The sequence below is a fragment of the Amphiura filiformis genome, chromosome 5 (genome assembly GCF_039555335.1).
Source record: "Amphiura filiformis chromosome 5, Afil_fr2py, whole genome shotgun sequence".
Classification (NCBI taxonomy): domain Eukaryota; kingdom Metazoa; phylum Echinodermata; class Ophiuroidea; order Amphilepidida; family Amphiuridae; genus Amphiura; species Amphiura filiformis.
The window spans coordinates 40072612-40084716 of record NC_092632.1 but is presented as its reverse complement, the minus strand read 5'-3'; the positions used below and the strand labels follow the sequence as shown (position 1 = coordinate 40084716).

At 35.2% G+C, this 12105-nt stretch overlaps 1 protein-coding gene and 1 long non-coding RNA gene across 2 annotated transcripts; both read left to right on the top strand.

Annotated features, from left to right (window-relative positions):
- The first annotated feature begins 209 nt into the window (after window positions 1-209).
- Window positions 210-4474, top strand: LOC140151868 (uncharacterized). Its single transcript, XR_011858984.1, has 3 exons — window positions 210-437; window positions 2161-2298; window positions 4325-4474. It is a non-coding gene; the product is annotated as an uncharacterized lncRNA (long non-coding RNA).
- A 27-nt stretch (window positions 4475-4501) lies between these two features.
- Window positions 4502-11634, top strand: LOC140152189 (gamma-aminobutyric acid type B receptor subunit 1-like). Its single transcript, XM_072174489.1, has 4 exons — window positions 4502-4513; window positions 8776-8877; window positions 9664-9729; window positions 11416-11634. The coding sequence occupies exons 1-4, from the start codon at window positions 4502-4504 to the stop codon at window positions 11632-11634; spliced, it is 399 nt and encodes a 132-aa protein (XP_072030590.1).
- Window positions 11635-12105: the final 471 nt, after the last annotated feature.

Genomic DNA, 12105 nt, shown 5'->3' with positions numbered 1-12105 from the left:
TAAGTTTTGCTTAATGATAATTTCAGGCTAGTGTGGTATATCGTTAATTAAGACACGCTCGTAGCTTGCGCATGCTCCGTGTGTCAAATTATCGGTTTCCTTTTTTCCTCACATATATAAAGTATTATCGATGTTGACAGCTATCCCATTGGATGTTATCTCATGTCACGGGACAATTCGAGAACATCAACATGCGACTCACTTCATGTAATTTGTGGATGTTGTTGAACACTATATTGCTATTTGCTACGATGGGACTTTCAAGTCCTGATAATTCGTCTAAAATCCCCATTTATATTGGTGGATTTTTTGGCTTTAGCGGGTCATGGGACAGCAGTGGGACTTTACCTGCAGTAGATCTAGCCTTAGAGGAAATCAATCGAAGAGAGGATATTTTACCCGAGTATGAACTGCGGATGGTTTGGAACGACACCAAGGTAGGAGAACCAACATACCTTAAATATCGCCAATAAATATAGCAAATGAAATAAAATAATATGTGTATAAAATATATAAAAGAAGTATCACGACCAATAATATCCATTTGGAAATGGTGATGAATGTGCAAAGAATTTAAAATGCTTATTTTAACCAAGAAGATGCTCTCATAACACCATAGAATATATATCTTTTATGAAAGATGACTGAGCAAACTTCAGATACCAGAAAAATGTAGTTCCAATGGGTAGTGGCTAGCTAGTAGGATTTCTACCAACGCTGTAGACTGGAATGTATCACAATTTAGCTGCAAACTTTCCAAATTACTAACTTCATTTAGGGTGGGGGTGTTAACATGGGTGGATTAAAATAATCACAAACGTGTTGGCCATCAAAGAAAACTTGTCGTGAAAGTTGTTTAAAGACCAACACAGTGATTTGCTTATCATGAGGATCATAAAAATCATCAAAGTTCAGGTTTTGGCACCTTTTTTTGCACCTTTGTTAGTGCCATAGATGTGCTAATATAGACTGTTAGTGGTTAAGCTGAAAGCCGTGTATTACAGACAATAGACGACAGTTTACACGAATCTGTAATTCTCTACTACGTGTATTTGTCAATGGGGCTGTTTTCTTCGGGTGTTTTATTTTTGCCAAATTTTTCATTTCAAAAATACCCAATGACAATTTGAATGACTTATCCTTCATGTTTAGGCAATTTATAAACAATTTTATTTTTTTACAATTATGATGGGATGACTGAATGGGCCTTAAACTACCAACACGTATGACGGTATGATCATGAACACACAAACGTGTTGCTAATCATGCTAATAGCTGCTATTTTACCACGAAGTGCAAGTGACTTCTAATAGGTGACCACGTCAAAGTTGTCATTTCAATTTGACCACAATATGGACTTTAAGTTAACCACAACGTGGTTACTTTTGTTTATAATTTTAATTTGGTAGACATTGTCGCTTTCAAAAACGATCCGAATATGCAAGGGTAGTCAGAGTCACCGATATGTTTGAGCTCTCACATAATACATTAGCTACATGGGCTCACCGCTTGTTCGGCAATACGCAGGTTGTCAAGGTTAAAAAGTCTTCATTTGTGACTGGACACCACGAATCAGCTGTAAAGTCGGCCCGGTCAATTTTGTTTTATTTCGTGTTTAGAAAAAATATGTCATACGCTTTAAAATGGTATATCATTTGACTTTGTTGAACTCTGTTCCTTCAACAAAATTGTACCTTTTTTTGTTCTACATGTGTCTTTTTTCCACATTTCTGGTAATAAATATCAAGCAGTCATAATTGGCCGTCATTTCAAATCATCCCCAGTCAACGAGGTTCAGGAATGTTCTCTCATTGTCAATTATTGGTTATACATACTCGTACCTAGACAAAATTGACAGGATATAGCCAAAGCAAACGAAGACAAGAACTATTAAAGGATTCTATAGAAATAGGTAGTAGCTTATTATCCTCTTCAGCAGTAGGATTATTGATTGGTTTAAATAATGTTTGATGAGATACTTGTCGCACCGAATTGAGATATCTGAATACGACCTTCACGCACATTTTACACTGTAACCATGGTAACTCAGAATACAATTTGCCGAGTTTACGGCTCATTCGTATTGTCCAGTCATATTTTGTACAAACTGTAAATGAAATGCTGTGAAACTGAAATCGTGGTTTTTCCTTTCTACTACAGTGTGAAGCTGGACAAGTTACTCGCGTGCTCTTTCATCAGTTATTTCACGAGCCACAGAAGCTTTTAAATATTGGTGGAGGATGCTCTGTTGCCACGATTCCATTAGCTGAGACATCGCATCACTGGAACCTTGTAACGGTAGATATAGAAATAGATATATTTTAAAATAAATAACACGTGAAAAGGAGCAATAATATTTGTATTATTTTTTTAAACCAAAATACAAGATACTGATACATAATCTTCACGCACTAGTCTGAAGCTTTGCATGTTGCTTTATTTTAAAGCTTTTGGCGTATACATGACCATGAGAAATGTTACGTTTTTAACCAGATTGTTATGTATTATCATAGTCACGCCGACAGATTGATATGTCAACGATTTTAATGCAGATGTTTAAAAAAGTAAAAAACCAAAACAAACAAACAAACAAAAACAAAAAACAGCAACAACAAGCAAACAAATAACCAAAAAAAAGTTTGTTTCCCGTTGCACGCATTTCGTTTTTGACGGCTTATTTTGCGTATTAGATTTTTTTTTTACTTACAAAAAACAAACAAACGAAAAATCGCAAAAAAATAATATAAAACACAATTGGAGTAAACATGTACACATTACACAACAAACGAGCGTAGTGAAAAAATACTGGAGAAAACATTACACATTTACACATCAAACGAGCGTAGTGAAAAACTAGACGGTGTTGCTTGTATATGCAAACCAAGCCTATGTATGTTTTTAAAATACCATTTTAATCTGCAGGTTGAAAGGGAATCATAAATATTCTTTAATATGTAGAAATATTATTTTTCTTGTGTGTGTGTCGAAGAGACCCACTGTGAATTCCCATTCCAATTTTAAGCCAAAAGGTTTATTTTTTCATTTCAAGACGGGTTAAAAACAAACGCATTTTGCATTTGGCTTTTTAGACATGCTACAGGAAACAGACATGTGTGGTTTTTTTTGGCCTTATCCTGTGAAAGCACATTTTGTTTCACCTTTTTATGCAGAAGAATATTTATGTGTTATTGAACGAACATTTTCATCAATGGTGCAAAGTTGCCGGGAATTTTCCGTAAAAATATTGCGGACAGTGATTTAAATTTTTTTAAATTGGTCCTATAGTGCTATCGGTGTCCCGATAGGTACCGATGCCTCTTTCCAGCGTAAGCTGAACATTTGCATAGTCCTTTCGTTAATTAAAACTAGCAAAATGCTAAATATAATATACTTTATTAGATTTGTACTACATATGTACCAAGTCTCAGCTAGATATTATAGTAACTTGGCAAATTAACTTTGCATAATTGGGAGTATGTAATTTACATCTTTGGCCTCGCTTTCAGTCAGTTTTCCGCTTAGCTAACTTCGGCATAATTGGAGTTCCAGTTTTCATCGAGTCGGTTCAATAAATTGCATTATATTAATTCATATCCATTTTTTTCGTTATCAAAATCTTTTTATTATTATTACTTGCAGTATTTCCCTTTCATTCTTTCAACCTTTCTCTTTGTTTGTTGTTTTCATGTTCATCTTCATTCTATTCATTTATTTCATTTAATTTTATTCATCTATTTACTGTTAATATCATTATTTTTTATTACCTTTACCTTTCCTATTTTCCTTTCATTCGTCTACCCTTTGTCTTCTTTGTTCATCTTATTATTCTCCTTTAGCACCAATATTGTGCAAGATTGTCGTTATTTTATTATTCGCTTACGGTTGAACTAAATCTGGTTTAAATATATAATAATCTTCTTTTTCTCAATTTTGTTTCTTGACCTTGACTTCTTATCTCTATTGAAGATATGTCCAATTTTCTGCAGGAGTTTACATGCTACATGTATTCGACTAGATCTGCAACCAGTGGAAAAGATCTATACGCTACCAGCTATTCCGAGGCAAAAAATGGAAATGCGAAATCTGTCAATTTTACCTTAGTCAATATTGCCTCCATTTACGCATGTTTCATATTTCGTAAAAATATTGCCTTGAAATACATCCTTATGAATATAAAAATCATGAACAACAGTGTGATCAAATAAAATCTAAAGCTTAGCTATACTGCACTGAACAGTTGTCCCTATGGTTGCGATTTTGGATTCCCATCACGAAAGTTCCTCAGTTAATCTGAATTCATTTTCTTTCATTTTGCAAAGCGAAGATGTCACATGGAGCAAGTTCCCCGGTTTTATCGAACCGCCAAAGGTTCCCGTTCTTCTATCGGACAATCATGCCAGAAACAACCTACAATCCCGTCAGAGTTAGAATCATTCAGCATTTTGGATGGAAGAGAGTGGCAACTGTACAAGGAAATGAGGAGGTATTTGCTTTGGTAAGTATGTGTACGAAGGTAAAGATAAAGGACGAGATATTGAATACATGAATACAAAACCCACCCAAGTCCATACTTTGGCCAAATTGAGTTAAGCATGGGAAATTCCCAGGGGGTCACTCCCATTGCGGCCTGTACACCATCCGCGATAATCAACTTTTGAAAAGTACCCTAAAGATCTCACACCACCAAATCAGAGTTCCATAGAGATATGTGCTAAATTTGCCTTAAGAAAACGTCATTTTTTCTTCACAGGAGCGACTCAGTTTTAAGCGACAGCTATGATGGTTGAAATCAGCCCTTGCCTGATCCCTCTGGCTGGGAAAAAGTATAGGTTGACCGTCATTATTTTTTACGACTGGTCCTCGAAGTCTACGATGTCTGGGAATTGCTTATTTTTCAGGCAAAACCATGCCAGTGTTTCTGTAAAGAAAAGGCTGCTTAAAATCATTAAAAGTTATTTAATCTCGCCCATCTGTGGTACACTTGCAGGAAATAATATTACTAATCATGACCGATCCAAATTTCTGCTCATTTTAATGCTTAAATTCAGAATCAATGGGTTTTTCTGAGAAGTGAAATTAAAAGCGCACAACGATATAATTCTATTTGGTGGTGTGAAATCTAAAGAAGGATTTAACCTTTGGCTAAAACGATACCCTAAACAGGTAAACTCACCTGTTTTCACACCCTAAACAGGGATTTTATTCCTTGCATCAAATTTCATACCCATTTCATTTCCGCGTATTAGCAATTTTGCGATGTAATCGTGATGTATCATGGGAAAAGGTCGACATCCAAGTCCGCGCAATACGAATATTACCATGCTATTACATAGGAACACGTGACAATATTTTTAGTTTGTCAAAATAAAGGTGTTACACGCGAATCGATACTCAATAATACTTAATAATGTGATTTGAAATGTGCACAATTAATTTTTTCTCTATCGATTTGCGTGTAATACCGTTATATTGACAAACTAAAAATATTGTCACGTGTTCCTATGTAATAGCATGGTAATATTCGTATTGCGCGGACTTGATGTCGACCTTTTCCCATGATACAGGGTGTCCCAGAATGATCTGTACCGGGAAAGATGGAATTTTTTTGGTATGAAGGGCATGTTGAATGGTCATATTGTCTTGCATTTTTAGTTCTACATATATTTAGCTTTCTCAGATTTTTTAGATTTTAAAAATTGGACGTTTCTAGCAGAAGTTATAGAAGATTGCGTAAAAATGGTGAATTCTAAGTTTTGACAACGCAACCTATTTTGAAAATCTGTAACATTACTAACCGTTCAGCACAAAGTTATTTGGAAAAAGTTATGCAGGTATTTTAGTTGTGCCCTGTTCATAGTTCCACTAAATAGCCGATATCTATCTATTATTTATGATGTTACGAAGCAATCATTATATGGAAATAGGAATTTGTGGCCAAATCCCATTCTCTCTTTGGCGGTAGTTTTAAATATAGTTAATGTGGTGTGAGGTCCATGTCATTTGAAATGCTTGCAGAGATCGAACTGGTTGTGGTTCAGAAAAGACGGATCCTCAATTTACTGTACAGTAGCGTGGATTTCTTTCAAAAACTTACTGGCAAACCGGCAGCTATGTTGAGACGCAAAGAAGATTCATTAGACGATAGTGTATAACGTAAAGAAGTTTGACGAGCACGGAACTGTCAGGAATCGGCAGAGTGAAGCTTCAGGTGCTCGTAAGACTGTAAGAACTAGAGCGAACATTGCAGCTGTCCGGCAAGCTTTAAGGCGCAACCCCTACAGTAGTTGTCGTCGAAATGCTGTGCCAAACATCCCACGTTCGTCATTTAATCGTATCGTGCCATTTTTCAAAGGTATGCGAGTCGTTTTTCATAGATTTTACATTATTGCATGTCACGCCAAAACAAATAAAGGTAGCGTGCTGAAATTAACAGAATAAGTAGGAGACATGTCCAACATTATAATGCTGTCATTAAAAATAGATACACTGCCCGTCTTCTATTTTTAGTTATTTTTGCAAACACGGTACAAATCATTCTGGGACACCCTGTACTTCACGATTTTCCCATGATACATCACGATTACATCGCAAACCGCTGGCGGCGCCCTTATTGCGAATAGCGAGAATTGCAATTTTGCCATCTTTTTTTCCAATTTTTCATGTATTTGACACCCTAAACACGATACGCGGGTATCGTGCATACCCACGAAAAACTACCCTTTTTACGCGTTTTTATTACCGCGGATGGTGTACAGGCCACAAAGGGAGTGTCCCCCGGGGAAAAATTTTTGCTTATACCCATGTATAAAAGTTAAACCCAAATCTACCCTCTACGTGCATCTATTGAGCATATGAAATCCAGCATATAACCTGCATATTTGTTTTAAGTTTTCTCAAAATCACTTTCTCATACTGCAGTTACTGTCTGTTTCCTATACACAATACACAGTGCTCTCACCATTGACGCGTGACCTCTACAAATAGTGTATGTTAGAAGTATAGGATATTGCCTAGTTAACGTCACTGTGTAAAAAATAACCGGCCAATATTTAAAGTATTCTCTGAAATTCTAGAAAATATTGTTTTGTAACATGTCCTTAATTTTTAGCTAATTTAGGTGTTTGGAAATATTCGCACTTTGGTGTTTTAGTGTATGTTATAGGTAATAGGACATTGCCTAGTTAACGTCACTGTGTGAAAAATACCCGGCCAATATTATAAGTATTCTCTGAAATTCTAGAAAATATAGTTTTGTAACATGTCCTAAATTGTTAGCTAATTTAGGTGCTTGGAAATATTCGCACTTTTGTGTTTTAGGAAGGATATGTAATTTCTAAACCGTGTTAAGTCAACAACCATTATGTTTCTCATTTTCAAGAATGCTGGTTAACAATAAGTAGTATTGTTAATTTGCGTTTGCTTTATAATCGATTACCCAACTGAAACTATAATACCAGCTCATTGCGATACCGCACAGGTAAAACAGAAACATGTGTAGTGTGGATTTAACCAGAGAAGTTCTGATTTAATCAGTTGAGCTGTTTTCAATGAGTGTTATCTTGGTTCAATAGCTTTTAATGGGGTTTAAGTCGTGGTGAATTCTACTGTAGATATGACTGCATCATGTATGGACTTGGGTGGGTTTTGTATTCAGGTATTCAATTGAATGTTCTATAGCAATAGGAAGGTACAGTCGATAAGTATCATAGGTGGTAACACAACCCATAGAGAGGGGCAATCAATACATATGGAGGGCTACATTCGACCCATACGAATGTGCACTCACTTTATAAGTAGAAGGATAACTTGATTGAGGGTTATTCAGAGGGTTAAACTCCACATGAGGGGAGGCTCGCTGGTTTTGTTCACTTCGGCTTACCGTATGCAGATATTAATTTAGTATCCAATTCAAAATGACCTGGTCGAAGCAAAACTAAGATATAACCATGCATTTACAACATTTTGAAGTGATTCTCTCCCAGCATCCATGATGATTTCCTAGTTTTTATAGGTATATATACACCAACTAATTTCAACAAAAACATGATGATGAATAATTATTATGATTGAATTCGCAATACTGAAAGGCCAAAATCATCATTTCATCAAAAATTAGTGTTGTCATTTTTAGACACATTAATGTATGTAGTTTTCATAACATAAAAAATTGTATAATAAGCGTGCTAATTACAACAAGAATCTTATTATTTTCTTTGTTTACGAACCCGTTGCATGACGTTTTTTACGCATTTCATTTTTTCAGCAAATATCGAATTTTGAAAAAATATGGAGCCACTATAGAATGTCCTATGGGGCTCATTGAAGTATCAAAATAAAGCTTATTTAATTCATAAATCAAAATACCTGAAATTGTGATTTTGGTACATTTTCAAAATTCCATTTCACCTCAAATTGGAAAATCCAATGGAGTAACCCTACCTAACCCTGTATGTAACCAGAAGTAGGTCCATGCTCTAGATCTTTCAAAGAGCTTTAATTTGACACCTCAATGAACTTCATAGGACAATGCATAGTGGCTCCACATTTTTTTGAAAATTGGCCAATTTACGCTAATTAATTATGCAAATTAGCTAATTAATATGCGGAAAATATGTAATTATAAGTATGAAATATGTATTTCAGCATATACTTGTTTCATATACTTAGTAAGGGTTTCCTAGTATGTTTCCACTAGAAAAAGTGTCACTTCCACCTGTCCCACCTTTTAAGTTTGTTGTAACTCTTTCATAAACCACACATTGTTCTCCCATTCAGAACGTGGATCACTTGAGAGATTTACTGGTAAAGGCTAATATTTCTATCATAACCTCGGAAACCGTAGCCGATAATCCAGTTAACCAAATACTGAACCTAAAGGTAAGGCTATCTCGGTTGACTCCTGTCCCTCAAAAGTCCTCAATTTCGTGACAACAAATATCGTTTTGGCATATAATATTAATAATTTTGTTTCATAATTGTGTTCCGGGATTGTAAATGTATTTTTCATCCAGACTGCGGCGCATTATGTATGTGATGTATAATCGTTAATGGTTGGGTTTGAGAAGAAAAGATTCTCTGGTTTTTCACAACTAGTATGCTTCGACTATATTTATAAATACGTATTTATAAATATAGACGTGACCACCTCCACGCTGCCATAACTGCTTGTAGACAGTGACCTTCTGCACTGGCAAAGGCGGTAAACAACATAGGCATAGATCCCGGGGGATGGGGGATAAATTCCCCCAATATTTTGCCAGGGGGTGGTCTATACAACCCCCAATGTTGACGCCTGTATGTGGTTTTTTGGCCAAATTAACCTCATTTATTTGGCCATTTTAGACCAAAAATTCGGAATCCCCCATGTGTAATAATTTTGCTGTTCAATTAATACTTAAATTTGATGATATTTATCTAAAGAGTTCCTGTCCTTTTCTTTATAGTGGTCAATGGCATGGGGATTTGGTCACGCTTGCTGGTCTTGGTATGGCGTGCCCATGGGTCACGTGCGTATTTACAAATGCGAATTTATAAATATAGTCAAAGCACACTGACAAAGTGTTATCAAGTTACTTGTCCTCAAAGTAAATGGAGACTTTCTTTTTTGTGTGTTTATATAGATATGCATATTATTACTTGTTGTGCTTTCTTTCATTTTTCTAGGAACAAGACGCTAAAATTATCATAATGGACGTATATGGAAGCAAAGCAGCTGCCATTTTGTGCGAGGTAAGAACAATAATTCTTGTAAATGCAAAGCAATAATACAAATCGATAATTTCCTTAACACTTTGGTTGTTAATAACATTGATTGATTTGTGCGATGTTAATCTAAACGTTACCTACAGCAGATTATTATACAAACCATTAAATACACATGCTTTCAGTCAGGTGAAATTTTTATTTTAAGATTTGTAGATATGCCAAAATTGCTTGTTAATTGATTCAGTCGAAGTTAGCTGGGCGCTATAATGTTGTCTAAGTAAACAATAAAACTTCATTATGAACAAAATAACATGTTTAATGATTTCGGATATATACAGACGGTAACAATAAAAATTATACAATTGCAATTTCGCTGTAATATGCAGTGGGACCAGTAACGTAAAATGAACTTTCATGCTCATCGTCAAAGATTTCGGAACAAAAGCAAAGGTTGGGTTTTTTTGTTTTTGTTTTTTTCTTCTTCTTTCACTTCATTGTCATAACTAAATAAACAATATGATATTTGCTTTGAAATTCATATAAATCAAAATACCACTTCCAATGCCCCATTGTTTTAAAATCACCCATCTTAAGAGCACCGAACAGATGGTTCATGATTCAACTCAATTCAGTCACTTTTGCTGAGACACCAAGACACGAAATGACCCAAGACTAGTCTACACAACACAATTGACCATATCTTCGCTTGTAGACCTTTAACGACCAAGTAAAACCCAATACAATCAATACGTGACATGTTTGCCAAATACTATTTTCTAAATTGTATATTTCTTTTTGATACAACCTGTATATAGAAGTTTGAGTACGTGACATTAAAGAATATTACTAATTAAAGGTGTGTGACTAGATCAACAGAAAACATGTTACACCCGAGATGTGTTTCATTTAGATGGTGTGAACTAAAGTAGTTACCACTACCGGAAATATGTTATATGGGCTATAATGGAGCATTGTTGCACACGTACTTTTGCTTCTAATATTATAATTGCTTATTGCTGGACCTACAACTCAAACTTTTGAAACGGATTGTTGTAATTGTTGGTTTCTATGTACGATAGGAAACACAATATGAAAACATCGGACAACCCACCTTTAATAGTCTATACGTCAAAGAAAAAAGTTAAATTTAGATATGCGAAGTTAATATTTTAAAGGAAATCTCTATGACTTACAAAGTGATTATTACTGTGCTGAATAAAATAATCTCAAACATTCAAATGAATACTGTCATTGCTGATGTTGTGATGATATCGGAAGGCTGAAGAGTCGATAAATTGTTGTTCATCGGTCAATTGAAAGTTTATTTCGAGAATTCGACTTGAGTATAGAGGTATTTAATTAACTGATTTAATTGCTTTGAAAAAAAACCCTTCAATAGCCTCGGTAGGTTTCAAATGAATTGCTTCAATTAATCTTGATTTAATCCTTTAGATTACATGTCAACATCTTTACAAGTTGGAATGTAAATAGCCGCTAAGTGTTCACTCAGAAAATCTTTAATTACTGTTGTAAAATCGGAGACATAATTATAAACGTTGTTGAATTCACCTCCTACTTTCCTCGAGTCCATTTATTGGCAAGTTGGCTTTATTGCCTGTGAGAAAGTAATGTAAAACATTTGATTCAATTACCATGATTACTTGTCCTAGACAATCTTCTAATTTAATTTGGTTTGGACTTATACCCCAGGCATACAAGATTGGAATAACCGGTGAAGGTTACATGTGGTTGCTTCTTGGTTGGTATGGAAAGAAATGGTGGCATTTCCAAGATGGATATCACAGATGCACCAAGGAGGAAATTAAAATAGCCATAGAAAGCACTTTTTACCTTTCAACAGATATGGTTCAGTTACGACCAAGTATGGAAACAAATATTGCAGGCATAGTATGTATAAATCCCTTTTAATTACTGGTTTAATTGTGGTCCTATCGATATTGATGATATGTAACAGCTCTTTTCAGAGCCACCGTTCAGCAATACAAGTGTCATGTCACCATAAACGTTGCATATGGTGCCGTAGCTAAAGTACATGTATATCCGCTTCTGAGTAATCTGTTCTGTTGCTATTTTGAGAAATACAACCATATCATATGAGAAATATTTCTTAAAATATAACCGAATATTATCAATTTATTCGAGCAGACAAGTGACGAATACGTGCGTATAATACGGGATAAACTAACGTGGCCTAAATACGCCGAGTGTTCTTGGAATGACTACAATCCATTCGGGTACGACGCTGCCTGGGCTGTAGCATTGATGTTTAACAAGAGTGTGGAAGAATTAAAGACAAAAATATTCTCAGATGGAAAGCCACGACGTCTGGAAGATTTCACGTACAATGACAGGGAAATGACAGAAATGTTTCTAAGCATC